This window comes from Argentina anserina, chromosome 5 (genome assembly GCF_933775445.1).
Source record: "Argentina anserina chromosome 5, drPotAnse1.1, whole genome shotgun sequence".
In the NCBI taxonomy this organism is placed as follows: domain Eukaryota; kingdom Viridiplantae; phylum Streptophyta; class Magnoliopsida; order Rosales; family Rosaceae; genus Argentina; species Argentina anserina.
The window spans coordinates 26,574,644-26,600,476 of record NC_065876.1 but is presented as its reverse complement, the minus strand read 5'-3'; the positions used below and the strand labels follow the sequence as shown (position 1 = coordinate 26,600,476).

Here is a 25,833-nt window from a genome sequence, read left to right as displayed (position 1 = left end):
GGCCATTGGGATTAGCCATTTGTTGTTCCATGGTTGGTGCAAGGACATTGGGGTTGCCAGGTCGTCGGAGTATCAAGAGCTCCAAAAGATAGGGAGCATGTTATTGGAGACATCACACATTGGAGGAATTTGTGAGGGGTAGAAGTAAGAGAGGTAAGAGTCCTGAAAGGAAAGAGCTTTCAGTTCTGGTGGCTCATGATGAGGAGCCTCGAGCTGATATGAATGAGAGACAGAAATAACCCTGCAAATTAGACAGCCTTTTTTGAAACAAACCGAGGAGTTGGCGGCATGTACAACTATCGGGTCGTGTTTTAGACGTTATGTACGATTTTGAAATTACCAAAACTAAATTACTCTTAATTTAGAATGAGGCATTAGTCAGGTACTGTTCACTATCCATATATGATATGCCTGAGTGTGTATATTGAAGTGCATCTGCTTTAGTCCACCCACAAAATAGTAAAATTTCAATTCAACTGTATGTCCAACAATGACACAGATTGTAATTTTTCTTCTTCTTACGCTTCCATTGTTATTCTATCGGGTACAAGGCGAAGTGCATTTCTATGATTTTGTAGTAAGTGCATCTCTCTCTCTCTCTCTCTCTCTCTCTCTCTCGATTTCCAGAATCCAGACATAAATGATGTTGTATATATATATAACCCCGTTTAGATAGAAAATTTAATGTGGCATTAGCTATATGTACGCTGATTTTATGCCTGTTGGTACGGTGAACTTCAACTAATTAGGTCAGGGAGCGGAACTTTACCAGGTTATGTGAAACAAAAAGCATGTTAGTTGTGAATGACCAATTCCCAGGCCCAGAGATACGAGTCCATAGAGGAGAATCAGGAGATACAGTTTATGTTGGTGTTCAAAATCAAGGAAGCTACGGTTTGAAAATTCACTGGTATCTCTCTCTCTCTCTCTCTCAACCGAAGTATGTTTATAGGAATGGGAGGCTACTATTGTATGAGCTGTACTGCGATCTTGATGGATGATACATACAGTATATCTGTTTTTCCCCACCTAGGAATCTCCGTTATATAATATGAATAATGCTAGCTCAACATGAATAATGTGGTGATGAAGAACAACATGTGTGATGTTATAGGCATGGAGTAATGCAGCCAAGAAATCCATGGTCGATCAGATGGTCCTGAGTATATTACACAGTGTCCTATTCAACCTGGTACAAATTTCACCTACGAAGTTATATTATCCAAAGAAGAAGGAACTGTATGGTGGCATGCTCATAATCATTGGACTCGGGCCAGTGTTCATGGTGCCATTGTGATCCTGCCTGCTGCAGGAACTACATTTCCATTTTCTAAACCTGATGAAGATGAGGTCATCATAATTGGTAAAAAAGACGGTCAAGCTCATTAATTAGTTCATGATTGTGTATGATACTTAGCTTGTGCATATATCAATTTCAAGCATTACTTAATGTTGATCCTTGTATGCAGCATCCTCGTACAAGGGAGATCTGCAAGGGCGGGTTGATGAAGCTATGGATAATGACGAGAACTTGCCTCATTCTGATGCTTACACCATAAATGGTCAGCCTGGGGATCTTTGTCCTTGCTCAACTGGTATGTCACTAGGACACTAGATATCTGGTTAAAATACAACAGGACCATGTGAGCATTTGTTATTTATCAGTAAATTCATGACCTTCAATTAAATCAATGGATGTAGAAGAGAACGATAATGGGCAATTTTCGCATTATGATTGATAGAGTTTTCTTCTAATGATGATAATACACTCATGGTCATGCATGTTAGAGATACCCGTATAAATTAAACTATAAAGTAGCCAATGTTTTGATCAAGTCTGATTTTGGTCTAATGAAATCAGTATCTGAAACGTGCATGTGCCATTTTCAGAAACAACTTACCGTCGAAATGTGGACTATGGCAAAGACCTATCTTCTTCGCATAGTCAATGCAAACATTGATGCAGATATTTTCTTTGCAATTGCACAGCACAACTTTACTGTGGTTGGACTCGATGGAGCCTATATCAAACCCATTGACACAACCTACATCATGTTGACCCCTGGACAAACAATGGATGTCTTGCTTGAAGCAAATCAAGTCCTCGGGCACTATTACATGGCCGGGAGACATTTCTCGAGTGAGAATTTAGCTGTTGGTGACGTTGACCATGCCAACGTTACTGCGATTTTAAAATACAATGGCGACTATACCTATCCGTCATCTATATCTGTCACGACCCTGAAATTTCAAATATGAAACTCAAAAATCGAAGCCATAAAAACTCAAAAACAATCTTAATAAATCGAAATCGTCTCATCGTCACAGCGTATCATTACTGAGTTCACAGTACAACTCAGTCGAATGGAATATTACAAAACCAATTTAAAATTCAAACATTATTTCAAATGGAAATGTAAAATCCTCACAAATCCTCACCACAAAATAAATGGAGAAACTTCGAACTCTTCAGAGTGGTCCGTCAATTCCGCTAATCCACACCTGCAGAACTATCACATACACCATCGAATAAGTGCACCGAGATTGTAAACACAAACCCAGTAAGATTTGCAGCTCGTATGAGTAAAACAACAATATAACTCGTGTATAAATACAAAAGAAAAATCATGAAAACATTTAATTATAAATGTACTCATAAGACATTGGACGACCCATCTGGTTGTCCAATAATATCTGCAAATATAAATGCTCATGAGAAATCGGGCAACCCATCTGTTTACCCAAATACATTTATAATACGGATACTCATAAGCCGGTAACCCATCTGTTACCTCTCATGCCAGTACCCCAGCATACAAACTAGAGCTCTAACTGTATCGTAACTGTCGCCCGGCCAAGGCTAGGTTCCGACATGTCAACACGTCTGAAGACAACAAAAATGGTTTAACATAACTCAAGTTAAAACTACGTACAAGCAATCCTCACATATTGTCGTACAAAACCAAATGACATGCTCAATAAATAAATATCAATGCCATAAATAAACCTCTTTGAAATCGGGAATATAACAGTATATAATATAGCAACCCACAATATATGTATTGATTTTACCAATTATACACATACACAATCCACTATATCATATACGTATCATAGTTCGATCTTTTAAAATAAATGTAATTGTGAATCTCCGCTAAGGGTAGATTCGTCACTGAGAGATTTTACTCACCTTATATTCCTGAGCATAATTTCCACAATTCCGCAATCTAATCCTTTACTTGTTGTGTCGATCACCTAGAATAGATAAGAAGTGCATTTAGAAGAATTACGTAAAACCTTAAATGCTGAAACAATAATAATGTTATACTCTTCAGCAATTTCAGGTTTTTACGAAATTATTATTTACAAAATTACTATTCATGTATTACTGTACAAGTACATAATATTTACGTATTCATGTACGAGTACATACTATTTACGTATTCATGTACATCCATGTACTATTCTATCGTAAATACTGTCTCAGCAAATAATAATTACCGATTTACCCTTCAGAAATTATTTTTACAATAACTATACGTAAAATAATTTTATATTCACCGTACGAAAAATAATTTTACATTTACTGTACGTAAATTACTTTTTACATTCACCGTACATAAATCACTTTTTACAAAAAATTTACTGTTCACGCGCCGCCGTACGTGGCAGTGCGCGGGGCCCACGCGCCACTTCCAAAACCGGCGCGTAGCTCCCCCACCGCTGCCCAAATCTCACCCATTTTCTCTCCTCTTCCCCTCCACGGTCTCTTGCCACCCCTACACACCTCCACATGCGCTCACGCGCCACCACAGACGGCGACACGCACTGCTCCTCTACCTCCGATCACAACCACCAAAACAACACGCATTCAACATGGAAATTCAAGAGCAAGAGGTGGGGATCGCAACCATACCTTCGCCTTGTCCAGGACCGGCTGGAAACTGCCGCAATCGCCACCGTGAAGTCTCGGATCGAGGGGAGAGGTTGACGGAGTTGCAGCTCGATTCGAGCCTCATTGCTGATGGAATCACGTAGAGGGGTGAGAGAGGAAGCTCGCCAACGTGCCTCCGAGCTCGTGCGATCGGTGGAACCGAGGCTATGCTCCATCGTCGCTGCTCAATCTCCGCCTAGGGTGTGTTGCCATCACCACCGGTCGACGCGTCGTGGCCGTGCGGTCCCAATGACACCAGCGGTGTCCAGCACGGTGGCCGGTAGAGGGAGATCGCCGGCGGAGAGAGAGATCGGGGAGAGAGAAAGAGAGAGGAGAGAGAGAAAGAGGGAGGCTACGGTGAGAGAGAAGGGGTTTCTGAAAATGGAAATCCTAATTCTCAAAATTTCATTTTTATACCTACTTCCAAAATCGGAAACTAACTTCCGTCGTTAATAACTTTCATGTACGACGTCCGATTAGGACGCATGACATGCCCACGAACTCGTATCAACGAGCTCTACAATGTTAGTGAAGGAAATTTTCAGAAACGAGTGACGGAATAAAAGTAGATTCTCACGTCGCGAAAACGTAATGTTTTTCCGATTTAAATTTCCGAATGCGGTTCCGTTTCGATTTGACATAGTCATGATGCGAAAATACACAATTTAATGACTTAACAAGTTTAAAAAAAAATCACAGAATCCTTACAATTGACCCAAAAAAATCGGGTTATTACAATATCATTTTCCAGTACTCTTCCAATGTACTACGACTTTGCAGCATATCTGAACTTCACAAACCAAATTAGAAGCTTGGCCACCCCGGAATATGCTGTAAATATCCCATTAGACAATGAAATTACTACGAGAATGTTTATAACAACTTCCATGAATTCTCTCTTTTGTGAAGATTCAAGCTCAGGTTGTGAAACGAAACAACCCAGTGCAACCGTAAATAATATCAGTTGGGTTAGCCCAAGTACAGATATTTTGCACAGGTAACCATGCTTCCTTTAACCTCTATTTTCTGTACAACTCTTGCCTCCGTACAGGACATATCTCTAATGTTGTCGTGAATTCCTACGATTTCAACAATTTTGAGGATAAATTCATTACATGATAATTAAAGAAAAAATATACTTGTCATGTAAAACGTTCTAATCAATTGCAGCAATTTGATGCAGAAATATAAGCGGAGTCTACACATGAGATTTCCCAGATTATCCGCCTTCTTTTTATAACTTCACTGAGGGGTGAGGAATCGTACTCGATTGATAGGGTATTGACAGTACAAGGGAGAAAGGTTAAGGTGTTGAGTTATAATGAATCAGTTAAGATTGTATTTCAGGGGACTAATGTGGTAGGCGGCTCCGTGATTCATCCGATGATATGCATGGATATAGCTTTTATGTGGTTGGGTATGGCTTTGGAGTTTATGACAATGTTACATTTTTTTTTTTTGAAAACAATTATGACAATGTTACTGACGCCAAAGGATTTAATTTAGTTGATCCTCCTTAGGTAACTACATTTGGAGTTCCTAAGTTTGGTTGGCGATCCGATTCACTGCAAATAATCCAGGCCTGTTTTCCATCCCATCAAGAATATACTCTTTAAAGTGAATATCTCATATCTAAGAAAATTCCATATGTGCATACCTGGCTTGAAAATTGCCGTTAAAAGTTCCATAACTCTAGATTCTTCTAATTACAAACATAAAAAATTTCAAAGTAGGGGCATTTATAATGTATACCTGCTGGCCACTTCTAGTTATTCCTGAACCTATATTTTTTTTTTCTGTTGAACTCCATTCAATCAATTTTTCACTTCTTTTTCAAAGATTTGCTCTTTGATCCCAAAATCATTGATACGAAAACTGTAGGAAACTTGTAAATCCTTACTAATCTCTTATACCAAGCACAGTCTCCCTCTCTCCTCTCTTATGTTTTTTCAGCTAGCTCTAATTATTTGGTTCATTTATCAACAAGTTCACTTGAAAGATTATTTATACTGTAGTTTTATGTTTAACAGGGGTGTGGTTCTGGCATTTTCATATAGACAGACACATCACACATGACTTGGGGTATGGAAGCTGCTTTCATAGTAAAGAATGGGAACACAAATGAGACCAGTATTCGCCAACCTCCCACTGGCATGCCTCTATGTTAACATCCATTGGAAAACTTCGATGAGATTACTAAGATGAAAGGGGAGTACACCTGACGTACGGGCAGTACAGTTATTAGTCGTATGAAGGGGAGTACTAAAATGAAATGGAACGTCTCATGTACGATCTTAGTTGTATTTAGCAATAAGTTTTTATATCCACAATCTTGGGTAAATTCCTTATATACCGATGTATGACTACTTGAACAATTTAGTACATAATGTATGAAAACGGACAATTTAATCCATAAAGTTTTCATTTACAAGTCATTTTTGTATTTTTGTTAATTTTAATCTTGCTTTCAGGGTTATTTTTGTCGTTTTACCTATAATTTCCTTAAATCCACACTTTACTTCATTCCCCCCCCCCCTTATAATTGCCTCTCAACTATCTCCAAAATGTTCATGTATGATAGATCGTTAATTAAAACGTCTATAATAAATCCTGTAAAATGTCATCGTTAGTATAAAATAAGCATGGATCGTTTAATCCGGGAAATTGAAGGGAACTCTAAACTTTTAGTGTTAACAAATAATGTGGGGTTTGAGATTGATTATTAACTACTAAAATAAAACATAAATTACTATTTACATGATCGACTTCTCTTTAACAAACTTAAACCAAATTTACCATTACACCACATAATTATAAGTTCGAACCTATCATGCATTAATTCGACCAATTACATACTTTTTAGACACCAATACAATTAAAGCCTTAGGAGATCATCTAATCACGCATGATTTCAATTAACATTTAGATTGACTTAGGGCCTAATCTAAATTTACATGCAATCGAATTCAATAACACTTAGGGTAGAAATCAAATAAGATTACATTTAAGCACCAAATCTTTGTTGGAGACATGTTTCATGTATGGCGTCACCCACCATGGTTTCACATGCAAATTTCCAGAATTTTTACCACTTTTAATCAACACAAACCAAACCTACTTAGGGCATGATCCGATTTGTGTCAATATGGTTGATGAATCTAGCATTGTATCCAAGCACTAAATTCATATGCACATATCTGAAAATTATCTAAAAGTATGAGAAAGATGATTAGAACACAACAATAGAAATACAGACTCATTAATTATAGAAAACCATCAATTCGGCAAAAATCCAATAAAACAATCTGAAAATTTCGATTCTTAATACAAAATAATAATCTCATACAAACATCATACTAGACAAAGTATTGTAGAAAATCAAAAACAAACAAACTCATGAAGATGAGTTGCGAGAATCACACGTTGTAAGAACTTTGGAGGTGTGTTTTCAATGGTGATTTCGGTAGAGATGAAATTGGTATATGAGGGAGAACGGCTTGCTGTTTTGGTGAAAAATGTTTGAGGTAGTATTTTGGTAGAGTTTTGGCTCTTAAATGCAAAGCAGAAGTGATATTATTTGAGAGGTGAAGCCATGTATATATAGAGGGAAAATGTAGGGTTTGAACTTGCTTCTTTCTTCCTATAATAATGTCATGTTTTATCTCCCTAAATCATGCCATGTTTTTTTATACATATAATGATCATCTTCTATTTAATTGTTGCATGACTTGGCTCCATCTTTTTTTTAATTATCTCTTCTATTTAATTGTTGCATGACTTGTTGATGATAGGACTCCTTGTGCATGGCTTCTCCTTGTTTTTCTCTAGTATTATCTCTTAAATCTAATTTGAAAATAAGAAAATAAAATCATAAGTAAGAGATAATTAGTTTCGAAACCTAATAAGGATTCCTAATGCAAGAAGGACTCTCAAAATATCGCAAATGCGACCAAAACGTAGAAAGATGAAGACTCCTAATCCAACTGGGTTTCCTAGTCCTACAAGGATTCATACTCAAACTAGGACTCTAGACCAATTGTGCGTTTTTAACTCACGTAAACACAAAAATGCACCCAATACCGCCCAAGACTCTTACTACGACTCAATGACTTAACAGTACAACAATAAGGGCTAAGCAAAGTACAAATTGAGGTAAAAACATGTTAAAAACGTCGCACAAAGTGCTCCTATCAATGTATCTCATTTGAACAAATGAAGTACAGTGTAATTAAAGAGCTTAAAGATAGAATGACGAAAATAACCCTATAACATCGTCAAAATTAGCAGAAGTATAAAAATGTCTTACAATTGATAATCGCAGGTACCAAATTGTTCGCTTTCATACATTAAGTATCAAATTGTCCAATAACCATACATCAAGTACCATAGGAGGAATTTACCATATCTCCACAATCTGTCAAGAGCTTCATGTTAATATACATAAACAATCAATCATATATACTTACATGCTCATGATCGAATTCATATTACCATGAGAAACCTAATTTGCCAGCAATAGTAAAAAAAATTCCAAATTCAAGCTATATACAAAAAAGAAGGCCGAAAGTTTACTCCGGATTGGAGCTCAAAACCCTTGCGTCGAAATGAAGCCATCAGAAAAGTTGAGTGACCCATCAAGCAAGCGGTCAAGACGAGCAACAACAATGATTTTTGAAACGGAGAAAGAAATAGAGACGAAGAGAAGAAGGAGAAGAAGAATAGGAGACGGAGGAAAATGCATTAGTGGAAGGAAACATAGAGCAAAACCTCTCCAAAAGATAAAATACAATGACAATTAAACTAGAAGCTACTAAGGACACCCAAAATTTGAAAACCAACGAACCTCCCTTCAATTAGTAGTACATAAAAAACAGAGGAGAAGAAAGCGAATTTTCTTTCTGCTCTAATCGACTCGATCTATTAGAGCATCTCCAACAGTTTTGGCATTTTAGAGAGAAAGAAGGAATTTACAGATTTTTGGCATTTTCCCACTCCAACAGCTTTTACATCTCATTCTCCAAAATAGAGAAATTGATGAAAGAAAATGGTTGATTCTCCAAATTTGCAGCAATATGCAAAAATATGGAGATAGTATTTGTAATAAATTCCCACACATCTCAACACACAATAAACACAAATTCTCAAAATCTTTTGGACTAGAAAAGAAAACTTAAATGTAAAATATTAGTAATAAATGCAGAAAATTATGAAAGTAAATTTGAATATAGAAAATAGTTATAAATTTTCTTTAGTTGTATAATATTTTAGTGTAATAATAAATGTACATATCTACAAAATAGGAAAACTATTGGAGTTAATGTTGGAAAATTATGGAGATTTTGAATTTTGCTTCTTCATAATAGATAAATTATGGAGAAACTGTTGGAGATGCTCTTAACTCAGCCTAATGAAACCAGATTACTCGAAACTATGGTGTATGTATCGTTGTATCGGGTATCAGGTTGACGTGATTACCCCGAAGCTTCATTTAATTGATTGGCAGAAAATTAGCTCACGTAATTTTCCTCATTCTAAAGGAATCACAGCCCTTCCAAACTCTAGATACATTTTTACTAGAAACCAACTAAGTTTAGATATATGCTATTTTGACTCCACAAATCAATAATGATGGAGATGATTTATTCAGATTACAGAGAGAGACAGCCCTCGATATGCATGTTGGCCAAGCATATAGGTTTGGAAAACCAAGTTGCGCACAACTAGTACGTCTAATGTGATTCAATATCAAGTCCATCATGGTTTCAATGCTGATCGATATCGACTTGGCGCCAAATCTGCCATCCACCACCAACTTATGGCCGGTGACGAACGACGAATCCTCCAACGCCAAAAACATCACTGCATCCGCCACATGTTTCTCTGCCACTTCCCATATGATTGTATAAACCGCCGCCATCATCTCCTTCAGCTCTTCCTCCCAATCTTAAAATTCTGCTTCACCAAACCCGGCGATACGCTACTTGCACGCTTGCTTCGACATCATGTAGTCTGTGCCCCCCTTTGTCCCGCAGTGCGCCAAGTAGCTTGACGTGCACACCAATGCTGCCTTTCACTCTGTTCCCCAACATCGTACGTACGTGCCGCGTACTTCACACGTGCCGCCATCCCGCGCGCGTTAACCTATATCACCCTATCGTTTATCGTACCCGGAGAGGTCTACCTCCAGCACCGTCTGCCCCGACGTGTCGAATATTCCCGCGTTGCTGTACATGCGGTCGAGTTGGTCGTACTGTTCCACCGTGGAGTCAACCAGCTAGGGACTTGACCTGATGCTCGTCAGTGACATCATAGTGGACGTAAGGCGCATCGATGGGAGCCGATCAATGCGTCGACTTCTTTCCCCTTGGTGTCTTGGATGTCGGCGATCACAGCGAAGCAAGCTCCATGTTCGGCGAAGTGGCTCGCTTTGACTGCACCGATGCCGCTGGCGGCGCCTGTGACGATGGCCACGTACTTTGCCTTGGAGCTTCTGTAGTGGTATTGGTTTGGCCTCAGCCATTGTGTGGAGCTATAGTGTGTAGTAGTAAGTTATCTGACATGCGAAGCAGTTATATGAAGACTATAAATTTTTCGCCATCGATTTGGAAGAAGGAACATGTTTCAGTGCCACAATATGCCGTCAAATCTAGCGCCATAACATGCCACATCACTATTCCACATCAGTAATTAAAATATTACAAAATTTTATTTTTAAATAAAAAGACAATCATATTATTGTAAATAATTTAAATTTTTATTATTTATTTATTAAAGATGATTTCAGCAAGAATTAAAGGATAATTAATTACCAAAACAAAATAATCTTACTAAAATGTTTTCATCTAATTGAATTATTCAATTATCTTTGAATTTGCATATCCTCTTAATTAATAATCTTATGCAAAAATCTTATTTTTCTGTCATTAAATATGTCAAGAAAATTTTCAAACAATCTCTAATTTTTCAAAATATTATTTAGGATACACACGTTTATATTTTAATCAGATGAATTTAATTTTGAAAATATTTTTTGCACACACACACACACACACACACACACACACACATATATATATATATATATATATATATATATATATATATTTCAAGCATACTTTCATAAATATTAAAATTTTAATTATATTTTAGAAGCATTATCGTAATGAAAAAGAAATGATAAAAAAAGAACATAAAAATATAATTTTTATAATAATTTAGAGCCGTTGGATTAACAAGGATATGATTGTCTTTTTATTTAAAAATGACATTTAATAATTATTTTCATTATTGACGTGATAAGATAACAATGCATGTCACATAAGATTATGACGCTGAATCTGACGCCTAGCAATGCTCTTTGGAAGAATGACTAACTATTACACATCTCCCACTTGACAAATTTGCATACGGAACTATAGAGTTTCGAGCATGTTTTAGTGAGCACGGCAACGTACCTGAAAGTTGGGTCAAAGAGTAGCTGGTGGAACAGGGTTCATCAGTTTCCCCTGAAGAAATAAATGCGAAGGAGGATTAACCATGATTATTGATTCTCAGCTGCTTCCTTTAGAATCGAAAACAGGGCTTGAGCTTCTTGCACTTCCATTCTGATAACACACAAATTTTGAAATTTGATAAGGTTTTATATTGACAAAGACGATGAATTGGGATTGACCGGACGGAAATCATGCATTAGGAAAGCGTTGAAACTTGAAACTGCTTCTTTAAGAAACGACGTCGTTGGCTCTTATTTTTCCCGAAACTTGCAGAATAAACGACCCGACCCGATCAACCCAACCTTCACTTCTAACGAGACGGATCAACCCGAATAACAAAATCAGCTCACGCCTGCTACAAAAGAAATCAAAGTTTTCAGAGATTGAAATTTCAGAACAAATAATTAAGACGTTGCAAATTTCCTCAGATCTTCTTCGCTGCTTGAAAACTCAGAATCTGAAGCCCTAGATTTCTACTCAGTCCACCATAGTCGTCTTCTTCAGGTACCTCTCTCTCTCTCACTCTCTCCGATCATTACACTAAACCATCACTCAATTCTCGTTCCCTGATCCAAAATGTATTACCTTCTCTTTTCATCAGAATCCGAATCTCTCTACTTCCTTCATCATTTTTCTGAATTATTAAATCTAAGTAATTGCAAGATTTATTTATTTTATTTTGTGCGGATCGGTTTGATTTGTTGTGGTTTTGTATAGTAGAAATTGAATTTGGGAAAGGATTTAGAGTAAGTTGAATCGAAGGCTTTGAATTGTTTTTGGTTTGTAAAGTAGTGATGGAATTTCAGGTGATCAGGAGATTGGGTGGAAATGCGTCATGCTTCAGCGACGGTGGAGGAGCAGTTGTTGCTGAAGGCAATCAAAGAGGAATGTGCCTGGGAAAGTCTGCCGAAACGGCTCCAAGCGACACTGTCTTCGAAAGAAGAGTGGCACAGGAGGTAACAGTAGCCAGTAAATGTTATATAATTAATGTACTTTCACTTTCGAAGAAATGCTTATGGAGAGTACTGAGATTCGTGATATAAGAAGTTTAGTGTTGTGGATGAACTTTGGTTTTGGCACCGGCTTAGGGCTGTGAACTGTTTGCAGGGTCGTCGAGCATTGCATAAAGAAAAGACTGCAATGGAGCAGTTGTTTTGCTCGAAGAATGTGCAAAGAAAGTGAATATTATGAGGACATGATGCGGTACTTGCGAAGGAATCTAGCGGTATGTTGTATATGTTTGAAAGTTTGTTAGAAGTCGTATTTTTGGATTATCTGAGTCGCCTCATATTTAAGAAACTGTGATATATGACACTGGTAGTACGTAAAGTTCCAATACACTTGTTGTATTGCATGTTGTGCATTTGATTGTGACACTGAAATAATAACTAGAATGACATCACTGCATAGCTTCGTACGTCTTTCAATTTTCATACATGAAATGAAACGGGGCACAACTCTTTTTTAAATTATGATGTCCTTTACTTCAGTTATAGGTTTCTGCAGTTACATGTTGCTTTGTTATTTGCAGCTGTTTCCCTATCACCTTGCAGAATATGTTTGTCGGGTAATGAGGGTATCGCCTTTCAGATACTACTGTGATATGATTTTCGAAGTTATGAAAAATGGTAATGATCTATTGTGAACTACTCTTATTTAACAACTTTTTTACAGTCATTTGTATATAGTTCTTTGTTTTTAGAAAGTAGATATGGGGAAGATAATAAATATAATTTGATTTTATGGTACAGTTTGTTGCCTAGTTTTCTAAGTTTCTGCATTCTGCTTATGCAGTCTCGATTTCAATTATTTAAGATTAGTTTCATCCTCAAGACAAGTATAATATATATTAATATGGATGATATATTTTTAGCTTCTCTGCTAGTACTTTAAACAGAAAGTTGTCTCAAGTAGGATACTCAATTGGAAATTACAATTTTTGTTCCGAGAGGCTGCTCAAATATGTATTAGGATACCCAGTTAGAAATGAAAAGTTTACATATAACTATTATCAATCTCCCTCCCAGCAGAATTCAAGACTAAATGAGATTATGCTTTAATAGTATGGTAGAGAGGAACATATCTTATTGGTCCTCAGGATTAAAGTTATAGGCTCTATAACCTAGGCCTTATCCGATGAAGTAGACGCTTTTGATCAAATAATTACTTCAATTATATCTGTCTCTGGCTTATAGGAAAGTAGTTGGTTGATGAACAATAAACTTTATCACTAAACAAAAGGATAGATAATACAGATTGTAACACACATCAGAGAGGATGAGCAGGCCAAAAAGTTGAATGCAAATTTAACGCTACCTTATCGTGGAAAACCTATTTTTATTATTTGAACCAGTTCCTATTAACAACAAAATTTTATCTTTTGGTGAGTCATGATGAAACTAGGATTAGTTGTGAAAGCTCAGTGTGGCACATTTGTACCAGCTGAAAACTTAAAATTGTGACCAGACAGGAATTATGGCTTGTAGAAACTTCTCATTGATCATCTTGCCAGTTTGAACATCCCGAGTTTAAGAAGCATATATGTTACATGATGTTTTGGGATTATGGACTAGATTAAAGGGTCAGCCATACTAAAATCTGGATTTACATAATCTGGAATATTCAATTGGTAACAAACATACGTCTGCATCTGAATAGATTGGCTTCATTTTCTACTTGGAGGTCTAAGATTTAACAAAGAATGGTGTCGAATTGAAAATAGAAAAGAGATTTTAGATAGCTGACTTTAAAATTGAGCAATTATCAGATTTTAAATTTGAGATTTAAGATTTAAGCCAAGTTGAGCAATTATCAGATTAAATTTTTTTTTTCTGTACATTAATTTTCTATCAAGGCTTTTAACAGTTTATTCTCCATCTCATGCATGCCATATTACTTGCAGAGCAACCGTATGACAGCATCCCCAATTTTAGTGCTGCAGATGCCTTGCGACTTACTGGGATAGGAAGAAATGAGTTTATTGATATAATGAACAAGTGCAGATCTAAGGTATTAGTTAATCAAATTAGCTTGTACATTGTGGTGCATACATACATACAGATATTGCATGACTACCCACATGTCAAACGTATCAGGTCTAACATGATTTCATGATCTGAACAACATTTTGCACAGATTAAAATATGTGTATTTTTGTCAGGTTTTTTAGCTATTGCACCTGGTCTTGTGCTCATTATTTGATGCAGCACAGTAGCTGCTTAGGGACCAGGATCACAAACTCTAAGAAATATAGGTTAAACACACTGATTTTAGGATCCACTCCCAGGCTTCACACCCTAGTCTAGGCTTCACACCCAAAACACTATAATTTGGGTATCTCTCAGGTTTCTCACCTTTATCCTATCACATGATAATTCAGAAAACACGGATATTTTTATTCAACATCACATATCTCAGCCTATTGGCTTTTACAGTTATTTATACTAGGTTCTATAACTGACACTAACTAGCTTTAACGACTCTTTAAGACTCTTGAAATTCAGAAACTGAAACATAAAGACCTAATAAATAAAAACTTAAACTCCTAAACTGAACAGAAACAAAAAGACACAAGTAGACTCTTGAAATAACACAAAGCATAAAGACTCCTAGGATCAGACTTCTTCTAAGCTGCCAATTAATATCCTGAGAGCAACTAATCAAACCATAAAGAAAGGCAATGATCAGCTGCTCTAAATTTCCATCTCTGTCATTCATAAACCTCCAAAGGTTTGGCATGATGTCCTCATCATATCCCCGGCTGAAAAGAGCTTGCCTCTGGCAAGATAAAATTTCAGTATCTCTTGAAGATATTGGGCTCTTCCTTACTTTCCCAGGCGTTGTTAAAGTTTGGTTTGTCCCTCCACTTCGTTAGATATTCTGGGTAACAACCTTCTTTCATCGATTCCACAATGTTGTCAGCTAAGTCTTTTGGGCTGATGATATTTAAGGATTTGGACTGCTGCCCTCCCTTACTGAGTGGTTCAAATATCAGTTTGGGCTCAATTGGGGTAAGCTTGATGTGTTTTCCTTCATATAAAAAGGAGAAAGTGTTGGCACGGCCCAAGGTAGTTACATCAGGATCATACAACCATGGTATGCCTAAAAGAATATGTCCCACATCCATTGGCACCACATCGCACCAAGCAGTGTCCTTGTAGGATGAAAATTGAATAGGTACCTGACATCACTGCTTTACAGGAATGGAAGACTTATCAATCCATGCTACAGTAGGGCTGAGGATGATCAGCAGGGATCAAACCCAATTTAGAAACGGTCTGAGGAGAAACCACATTGATGCAGCTCCTATTATCAATGATGACTTTATAACTTATGTCTCCACTTTTAACATGTGTGAAAAATGGATGTTCTCCGCCAATCTTCAGCCCCTTTAGGTCGAGTCAAGGTGCATCTCACCACAGCCGTTTTCAAATGAACATCTTCCTCTAAATCATCTTCAGCTGGGATTTCAGGGACATAAACTTCTTCCTCCAATTCTTTCTGAACATTAACCTTAACTTTTGTGGTGGCTACAAACAGACTTCGAGCTTGTCCTTTGGTTGGGCATTGACCAGCATAATGGCCATAACCTTGACACTTTAGCACCTTTTAGATACCCCCTCCTTGATTACCGGATTGTACTCCCTTTCCTATATCTGTTTTCACCAAAGAATTTGCAGTACTAGAGTTGGAAAATAGAGATGGTGTTGTTCCGGATGAGCTGGGGGACAAGTCAGGACTTGGTTGGTCCAACTGCCTATGCACGATGGTTGTGGGGGTCTTCAAGTAACGCTCCAACTCTAGGACAATTTGATAGGCTCACTCCAACGAATATACCTCATGAGGAATCAACTCCACTCCCTTTGAAGTTTTGGACGAAGGCCAGTTCTGAAACAGGCAAGGGTTACAGATGGATCTTCGGTTATGTTACATCTCATCATAAAATCTTCAAACTTATCGATATACTCCGCAACTGTCATGCTCCCTTGACAAAGAGATCGCCACTGGTCCAACAAGCATTGTTGGTAAGCCAAAGGAACATACTTCTCCTTCAGCCTTTCTTTCATCTCATCCCAATATGTAATAGGTTCTTCGCCTGCCCTTACAAAGTCTTTCCAAGTCAGTCCACCATCCTCTCGCTTTTCCCACCAACTTCATCTTTGCAAAGCACACCTTTCGAGCTTCTGACAATTCATACCAATTAAAATAATGGTCCATGTTTGAAATCCAATCCAAACACATCTTTGCATTCAGTTGGCCATCAAAGTTTGGAGCTTCAACTTTAATAGACCTCAAGGCTTTTTCTTCAGGATTATGTCAATCTTGCCTATGAATATTCCAGAGGGGCTGCCTGTGAGCAGTCCTTCTAGGCTGCATCCTCGGCCCTCCGCCTACACTGTCTTCTTCATTGAAAATGGAGGCTTCAAGTTCTGCCAAACACCAGGCAGACACCTCTACATGATCTTGAATTTTGGTCTCAATCTGTCCAAGTTGAGCTAGTACGGCTTCCAAGGTTTGAGCCACGGTTTCAGCATCCATGACTGAATGGGATTCAATGGGCTGGAACTAGCAATACTAGAGCTTGTCAAGCTCTGATACCAAAGTTGATGCAGCACAGTAGCTGCTTAGGGACCATCACTAACTCTAAGAAATATAGGTTAAACACACTGATTTTAGGATTCACTCCCAGGCTTCACACCCTAGTCTAGGCTTCACACCCAAAACACTATAATTTGGGAATCTCTCAGGTTTCTCACCTTTATCTTATCACAGGATAATTCAGAAAACACACTGATATTTTTATTTAACGTCACATATCTCAGCCTAATGGCTTTTACAGTTATTTATACTAGGTTCTATAACTGACACTAACTAGCTTTAAAGACTCTTTAAGACTCTTGAAATTCAGAAACTGAAACATAAAGACCTGATAAATAAAAACTTAAACTCCTAAACTGAACAGAAACAAAAAGACACAAGTAGACTCTTGAAATAACACAAAGCCTAAAGATTCCTAGGATCATACTTCTTCTAAGCTGTCAATTAATATCCTGAGAGCAATTAATCAAACCATAAAGAAAGGCAATGATCAGCTGCTCTAAATTTCCCTCTCTTTCATTCATAAACCTTGAAAGGTTTGGCATGATGTCCTTATCATTATTCCACTTAAATTTTTATCTACTTCATGACATCGAAAAGCGAAAAAATTAATTGCCTCTGAGTCATTAACCGAAATATTGAGTACCATCTTATCATTTTCTTAGTCATCTAAACATTGGTGATTTGTTTTATCTTTAGCGTGCTGAAATTTGTACACATTTTTTTTAATTTTACAAACTACACCCTTTGCATCTTTCACTGCACAATATATTTCTTCGAAGACTACCCTTCTCTTTCATCTCTGCAATTCGATATCGATATTTTCAGGAGTGAACGAGTGATGTTGGGGAATCGATTATTAGTGTGCAGATATAGCAGCAAAAAACACAGTAAAAAAATATATTTCCACTCCCCACAAACATAACAATGATCAAGGTTCATGATCATAACCACTCCTTTTTTAATCACAAAAAAAAAAAGAAAAAAGATCATCACCACTCTTGTTTCCATTTTGTGATTTATCCCTCTCCCTTGATCAACTTCTGCATCTATAGCTAGCACCAAAAATGAAACCTCATGGGTGAAATCTCCTATCAACAACCTGCAGACCAGTTAATGTCCATTTCCACCCCAAGTACTGGTTATACAAGAAAGATGCCAACAAATCCCCATACTAAATGAATTTAACACCAACTCGAACTTATCCTCTCATCATTAAATTTGATCAATCAATCTGTAAAACCATTTTTTCTGAATTAGAGTAAAATTCTTTGAAAGTAGAATGAAATTCTCAGTAACTTGCCGTCTCTACTTGATTCTATCAAAACCAGAACTTAGAGGCTCTTGCTTTTCGTCTTCGCCATCATTCCCATGCTCCACATTTCCCAAAGCTCCAAAGTTTCAGACCCACGAACGCATCTGATCACGAAACCAACCCAAAACATTACTCAGCTTCATTAGTTTCATTTTCTTCAAAACCAAACAATCCCAACAAAGCAATGCCGGATCCCCACAAACCCATAGAATGGGTTTCTCTCTATAACATATGGAAAAATGGTTGGGTGTCTTAGTTTCATGATGGTCGTGCCCGAGGAATAAAAAGCCACTGATGTGTCAGACATTGATTGAGAACGAGGACATGGACTACCTGAGTGGATACCGGGGTGGTGATTCGGATTGGCACGGCCTCTAATAGTCGATGAGGAGAGAATTCGCCACCTAAGACATGAAGAAGTCGGGGATCGGCATGATTGTAATTTTACTTTGGAGGGAGAGAGAGAGACTCTTTTAGTTTTAGGCCGTGGAAGGCGGAAGGGAGAGGATGCCAGGTACTCAGGTTGGTAAAACCCATATAAGAGGCAGATTGTTAAAAAGGTGTGCAAATTTCAGCACCCTATCTTTAAAGTGAGACTAGCATATTCTTTAGCTGAGAAGATTAATTTCATGCACTAAATATATCTCTAAATTCATTTCTGAAAATCTTCATTTGTCAATAGATTATATTAGAAATGGTTCAAAAAATTTTGAGATGAAAATATGGAAGGACTCTGTATTTTCTTACCTGTTTATCTTATTTTGAGCTCTCCAGAAAATTATGTGGAAGCTGAACAAGTCAATTGCAAAAGAACTTCTACCTGCACAACCTGTGGATTTTGCTATTGAACCGTGGTGGGGAATTTGTCTAGTGAATTTTACTCTGGAAGAATTTAAGGTGAGAACTACGAATAAAATCAGTATCTAACTTTTATTCAGTGGAATCACGAGACGTTAGCTATGGTCCTTTTGGCCAAACTCATAACAGTTACCTTCCTTTGTAGAAACTTTCGGAGGAAGAAATGGCTACAATAGATAAAGTATGTAAAGAGGAAGCAAATTCTTATATCCTGTTCGATCCTAATATTATTAAGGGCCTTCACCAACGAGGATTAATATACTATGATGTTCCTGTGTATCCTGATGATCGTTTTAAAGGTGAGTCGTACAGAATACTGATGGCATAATTGTTGTGAGGTTGTCGAGCTTCCTAAGCACGAAGTAGTATCCACTGGTCTTTATTTTATCCATTATGTCGACTACATATACTTTCTGGTTTTATGTTTACTGCCTAATTGAACTTTCTAAGCTAGACTAAAGTGAGATTCTGAAGGCCTAAATGAACATCCTTCAAATGTTTTATTACCAAAGTAGTCTTATTCTTCGGTACTCATCTGATATATCCAGGAAACATTTCTTTTGGTGTTGATAAAATCAGTTTCAATTATTGAAAAGAAGAAGACACGCTGAAACTAAAACTGTTGCGACCAATAAGTACATTTGTTTTCCCAATCTACGAGCTAGCAATCAATTAGCCTAGCTCAGAGCTTGTGAACTTTATGTTCACAGTGGATCCAGTGATTTCATCTACTCTTTTATGTTACAATATGCTATATATGAAATCCTTACCTAGGCTTTCATGATGTTTGACTGTAAGCATGTAATCATCAGGAATAGCTCGTTTCTCCATGTTTTGTGACTATTTGTCTGTATAATTATTTGTTGAGGAATCAGAATTCTGTTTTGTTGTGGACTGTAGCCGTGGATTATAATAGATATTGTGGTACAGTTTGCAGGCTTGAAGGATTTGTTTCGAACAGAGAGCAATCTTATGAAGATCCTATAGAGGAGTAAGGAACTTGTTTTTAGTATAGATATGGCCTGACATTCATTTTAATATTTCATTTTGTGTGGTGGAACAAGCATAACGATACGCCATTTTTATTATACAGGATTTTATATGCAGTATTTGTTGTTTCAAGTGAGAATGCAACTGTCGCTGAGCTGGCATCAACACTACAGGCTGACCTTGCACAACTGCAGGCCGCTGCATCTTTTGCATGTCGATTGGGATGGGCTGTAAAAGTGTTTGACCCAGCATCTGTTCTTCAAGATACTGGTTTATCGGGATCTCCTAGGAACAGTGTTAGTGAGGAAGATCCATCTCATCGTGGTATGGGCTCAAGGAATATGTTTGCTGATGGTGATGCTACTGTACAAGGTGATGCTTCAGGGAGAGAAAACTATGGGCCATTTTCTTCACAGGATCGTGTTGCATTTGTTGTTGATGCTAATATAACATCCTATCTTATGATGGGATCTGTTTCACCAGGTTTGTACCTTCTTCTGAATACTATATTTGTTTATGGCATAGAATGTTGACAAGTCCTAATCTGCAATCTGATTAATACTGAGCCTATAGATAAATAGACTTTGTCTCTGTAGTTGTGCTCGAGTGAACAACTATAGAGCTGTAAACTTCCCTCTAAACATAAACTAATTTAAATGTCTGGAAGAGGTACTAGCACTATTTGATGCACTAGATCGTAACTTTATAAAACACCTGGTATTTGCTCTGCCCATGTCTCCTTTAAAGCTGCTTGGCCTGATTTATATGAACTCTCAGCAGCAAATAAAGTAGGTTTTGCTTCCGCCAGATATTACCATGTTTTGAATGTTTTTATGGCTGGGAATGTATGTTTGTTATAGACATATTGTATGTTTTTTTCAATGACCCCCCAAACAAATTAGAAGGTCTAATGATAGATTGACGGCCCTGGCCATGTTGGCAGCAAATAAAAGTAGTTCATGCACTTACACCAGATATTAACGTGTTTTCAATGTCTCTTGGGTTTGAATAGTCTTTTTCAAATAACTCATAATTTGTTTCAGGCCTAAAATCTCATGCCGTGACACTATATGAAGCGGGAAAGTTGGGTCATGCTAGCATTACTGATCTTTGCAAGGATCTTAGCACGCTAGAGGGAACCAAGTTTGAAGGGGAATTGCAGGAATTCGCCAATCATGCATTTAGCCTCCGTTGTGTTTTAGAATGCCTTCAATCAGGAGGAGTTGGAACAGATGAAGTTTACAATAAGATGGATATGATAAATTCCACTGATGATCAGACTACACTCGTACCTGACATCCCTCTGACTAACCAATCAGGAGACCTCAGTACACATGAAGTTGTCATCGATGATGATGGTTCTGAGAAATCAGTGATGCCCCAGGATGGTTCCGTTTTGGTCGAACATGTGAATAATATTACAAGTGAGGAAGTAAGGACTGGTACTTCATCAGAAGATAGCACTTTCTTGAATGAAGTCTCTAAATTAGATTCTAATCTTCAAAGCAGTGAGAAACTGATGCCTGATGAAAGTTCAGATGTTGGTGAAGAATTATTTAAGAAGAAAAATAAATTCCGAGTTGATATCCTTCGGTGTGAAAGCTTGGCGTCCCTTGCACCAGCCACTCTAGATCGGTTGCTTCGTCGTGACTATGATATAGTTGTGTCCATGGTTCCTCTTCCACCTTCATCCGTACTTCCTGGACCTACAGGTCCTGTTAATTTTGGTCCCCCCTCTTATTCATCCATGACTCCTTGGATGAAATTAGTATTGTACTCAGCTGTTGGTTGTGGACCTCTATCAGTCATTCTGATGAAGGGACAGTGCTTACGCTTGCTTCCTGCACCACTAGCTGGGTGTGAGAAAGCCCTTTTATGGTCTTGGGATGGTTCTACAGTTGGAGGATTGGGAGGCAAGTTTGAAGGAAATCTAGTAAAAGGAAATATACTTTTACATTGCTTAAATTCAGTTCTTAAATACTCTGCTGTACTAGTGCAGCCTCTCAGCAGGTATGACCTTGATGAATCAGGAAAAATTGTTACTATGGATATTCCATTACCGCTGAAGAACTCTGATGGTACAATTGGTTGTATGGGGAATGAATTGGAACTGTGTGAAAAAGAAACATCAAAGCTGGATACTGTGTTAACTGATTTGGCAAACAAGATAGAATTGTGGACTGTTGGCTATATTCGTTTGTTGAAACTTTTCAAAGAAAGAGATTCAGACCACTTTGCACCTGATGAGGAGAAGTATGAATGGGTACCGTTAAGTGTGGAATTTGGTATGCCACTGTTTAATCCGAAACTGTGCAATAATATCTGCAAAAGAGTGGTATCATCACAATTACTTCAAAAGGATTTATTTACTGAGCATCATGATGCAATGCAAGGCTTACGGAAAAGGCTGCGTGATGTTTGTACAGAGTACCAAGCAACAGGTGCTTCCGCAAAACTTCTTTACCAGAAGGAGCAACCAAAGGACTTCTCACGGCACCTCATGAATTATGCGAGTGGAAGGTGGAATCCTCTTATAGACCCTTCCTCTCCAATTTCAGGAGCTTCAAGTGAGCATCAGAGACTTAAACTAGTTAGCCGACATCGTTCCCGAACTGAAGTTTTGAGCTTTGATGGAAGCATACTAAGGTGTGTCTCAAGCTGTTCTATTTTTTTCTTATTTGTTCTTTTCATTTTGATGAGCTTATGATGTTTCTTTATAGTTTGGTCTCATAGATACCTCCAATCAGAAGTCTTGCAATAAATTGGATAGCACCTCCAAATTCTGCGTGTCTTTTGATAATTTGAAATAAGTGTTGAACATTGGTGGTAAAACTAAGGTGTCACTAGTGCTCACACCTTTTATTTGTATATCTCCCATTATGATTGATGACTCATGAATGAGGAATACACTATGATCCAGTTGGTTATGGATCATTCAGATCAGTGTTGTGATGGTACATGTGTCAATTTCTCTAACTTCCATGTTATTCACTTGTACACAGATCATACGCTCTATCTCCTGTTTATGAGGCCGCGACAAGGCCAGTAGAAGAGTCCCCTTCAGTGAGCACTCCAAAAATTGAGCCAGAAGAAGCTGACAACAGAGATGTTGTCCTTCCGGGCGTTAATCTTCTTTTTGATGGCTCAGAGTTGCACCCCTTTGAGATAGGTGCTTGTCTACAGGCTCGGCAACCAGTGTCATTAATAGCAGAGGCAGCAGCTGCTTCTGCATCTCTGCAACATAATAGACCTTCGTCCTAGAAAATTGATGTTTGATGGGATTTATAGACTCATCGTGTTACAAACAAGTAACAAGTAACTGCCACATCCCTCATGCTTATTTTTATGGCTCGTCTGCTCATCGATTATCTGTGTCCGCTCCAGCCTAGTTTCAGAGGTAAACATTGTTGTTTTTTTATTTTTGTTTGTTCGTCTGTTCTCCTCACCCTAGGGTGTTTTATTAATATTTTCGGGAACTCTTCTTGATTGTGCCTGACCGAACTGGTACAAATGACCTCACAGTTGAATTACAGGATTATAGTTAATATTCAGAAATAAGTCTTTATTAGGGAATATGCATGCAATCTCATTTGAAAAGAGTGATTATAGAACTTATTTGCTCCAATTTAGTTTGAAGATCTTGTGATGACTCGGGAAAATTTCAATTTTAAACCTGACTATATGATTCTTCTTTTTGCCTTCATTTTTCATTTTATTTATCCTAAAGCTCCCTTTCCAAGTATGAATATCTTTTTGTCTAATTGTCATTATATTTCACTTGTATGATACCTGTTACATTAATGCAGGTATATAATTTGGTACAAAAGTCATGGATACATCCCCGGTTTGTAATGTAAAAGAGACTGAACCACCGATTTGGTTAAGTATACCTTAATCACACATGGTGGCGATCTGCTGGTGACTTTTATCCACCATTAAAGAAAACACACTTTTTTGTCATGTTTTTGGTCGGTTTTTTTTTTGGGACAGTTATAGTTGACTAGTTGTCATGCTCATAGGGGTGGCAAAAATGAGTCAAACAAAACCGAACCAAGCCTTACCAACCGAACCAAGTAAGTTGGTTACCAAGTATTTCGGTTATCGAAACTTTGGTACGGTAGTACCGAACCGACTTCTCTAAGTTGGGATGGTAATAGTAATGGTTTTGGCGAAAGTTGGTATTACCGTCCCAAACTGAGTTTTTTATTTTTAATTATTTATTTTTAAATTTATTATTACATATATTGATCTTAGTTGTTGATTATGGCTCGTCAACGGGCCGGCCTTGCGGGTTTGTATAAGAAAAAGACATAATATTCTTATTTAAGAGTTTGAAACAATAAAAGAATTATTAGAAAACATTCTTAAAAAAAATCACAAATAAATTCTAGTTTCGAAATATTGTCGATCGACACCGATAGATGTGATCGATATATATATATTTAGGGACTATAAAAATTTTGTCTGTTTTGAACATGGTTTGACCGTCTGTACCTACTGTTAACAAAAAAAATGTTTTTTACATAATAAAACCTCATTGACTGGAGCTTTGCCAAATGGGTTTCCTTGTTGCGATCACGCACGATTGGTGACAAAAATTAGAAATTAGGTGATTTCAAATATATAAACAGCTTTCGACATTCGCATTTTGATAATCGGTTATCCTTTTGGGCATATTAGTGGTGTTTTTGGCTTATCGAAAATTTCGACGATCAAACGAGGTCCGAATTGGATGAAATTTTAAAATGGTCACTAAACATATATACCGATCACATCGGATAGTGTTGATCGATTTCGAGAAGTTTTTTTTATATAGTCGCTTCATAATGTGATGGTTTTATTATAAACCTAATATAAATGTTATGATACATTAGTGGACACTTCAGCGATCGACAACTCCAGTTCAAAATATGGTCGATCGACACCAGTAGATGTGATGCTCATGTGTGCACAGTCTCAGGAGAAAGAATCAGAGAAAAGAAGTCATTGTTCAGTTTCAAGTTTTAACTGGTTGGGCTATTGTTAAAAAAAAAAAAAAAAGTTTCAGCTGGTTGAGTGATACCGTGTTAGTTCACTGTTTTTTCCTCATTATGCAGAAATGTTTGTGTCACATTTCTTTTTCCTTTTCCTCATTTAATGGGACCTCTTCAAGTGGAGGGAAGGGTTGATGGTTTTTTTTTAACGGGTAGCTTAATTTTATTTGGAAGCAAATGTTTTACATTATTACATTTTTGATGAGCACCCAGGAGAGAGTTTAGTCGTCTGTCTGGTAAGATGCCAATGAAGCAGAAAAAATTGTTTTTTTGTTGCCGAATTGAAGTTTGCAATAATTGCATTCAAGATTACGTTTGCCTGAGCCCCTGAGGGCAGTGGATCTGAAGGAGTCTGCAACTATAAAATCCGCCTGTACTTGAGTGGTTTTTTTTTCCTGCCAGAATTGAAACATATGAATGAAATTGCAGGAGATTCTATCTTATTTTTGTGTAAAAGTTTCAATTACAAATTAGAACAAACTTCGCCCAATGTCAGCAGTGTGAATCTGTGTATTCTCTGATGCCGTTTCTTTCCAGGACCAGAGGGCGGCTGAGTGCCTGAACTGAAGGCTGCCGTGTCTTTATATTGATTTGCTAGATGATTAATGAGAA

The 25,833-nt window shown here is 37.4% G+C and overlaps 1 protein-coding gene and 2 pseudogenes across 2 annotated transcripts; 2 read left to right on the top strand and 1 right to left on the bottom strand.

Annotated features, from left to right (window-relative positions):
* The first annotated feature begins 490 nt into the window (after nucleotides 1–490).
* Nucleotides 491–6,102, top strand: LOC126795848 (laccase-14-like; annotated as a pseudogene).
* A 3,422-nt stretch (nucleotides 6,103–9,524) lies between these two features.
* LOC126795847 ((-)-isopiperitenol/(-)-carveol dehydrogenase, mitochondrial-like) lies at nucleotides 9,525–10,454 on the bottom strand (annotated as a pseudogene).
* A 1,347-nt stretch (nucleotides 10,455–11,801) lies between these two features.
* Nucleotides 11,802–24,469, top strand: LOC126793934 (uncharacterized). 2 transcript variants are annotated; one of them, XM_050520568.1, is made up of 12 exons: nucleotides 11,802–11,931; nucleotides 12,234–12,383; nucleotides 12,535–12,652; nucleotides 12,959–13,055; nucleotides 14,330–14,436; nucleotides 19,115–19,237; nucleotides 19,344–19,497; nucleotides 20,129–20,189; nucleotides 20,292–20,671; nucleotides 21,232–22,834; nucleotides 23,191–23,585; nucleotides 23,995–24,467. In XM_050520568.1, exons 2-11 carry the CDS (start codon nucleotides 12,256–12,258, stop codon nucleotides 23,447–23,449), a joined length of 3,030 nt encoding a protein of 1,009 aa, XP_050376525.1. In that variant the 5' UTR covers nucleotides 11,802–11,931; nucleotides 12,234–12,255; the 3' UTR covers nucleotides 23,450–23,585; nucleotides 23,995–24,467. The 2 variants fall into 2 exon arrangements, with proteins under 2 accessions (XP_050376525.1, XP_050376526.1); XM_050520569.1 differs by lacking the exons at nucleotides 11,802–11,931; nucleotides 12,234–12,383; nucleotides 12,535–12,652; nucleotides 12,959–13,055 and having other exon boundaries at nucleotides 14,333–14,436; nucleotides 19,107–19,237; nucleotides 23,995–24,469.
* The last annotated feature ends 1,364 nt before the right edge of the window (nucleotides 24,470–25,833 follow it).

What these genes read in the sequence shown, in the direction of transcription:
- LOC126793934 (XM_050520568.1), top strand. Translation starts at nt 12,256, where the DNA reads ATGCGTCATGCTTCAGCGACGGTGGAGGAGCAGTTGTTGCTGAAGGCA. An exon ending in ACTTGCGAAGGAATCTAGCG is followed by an intron (nt 12,653 to 12,958) that starts GTATGTTGTATA and finishes TGTTATTTGCAG; the next exon opens with CTGTTTCCCTATCACCTTGC. An exon ending in GATGGGATCTGTTTCACCAG is followed by an intron (nt 20,672 to 21,231) that starts GTTTGTACCTTC and finishes AATTTGTTTCAG; the next exon opens with GCCTAAAATCTCATGCCGTG.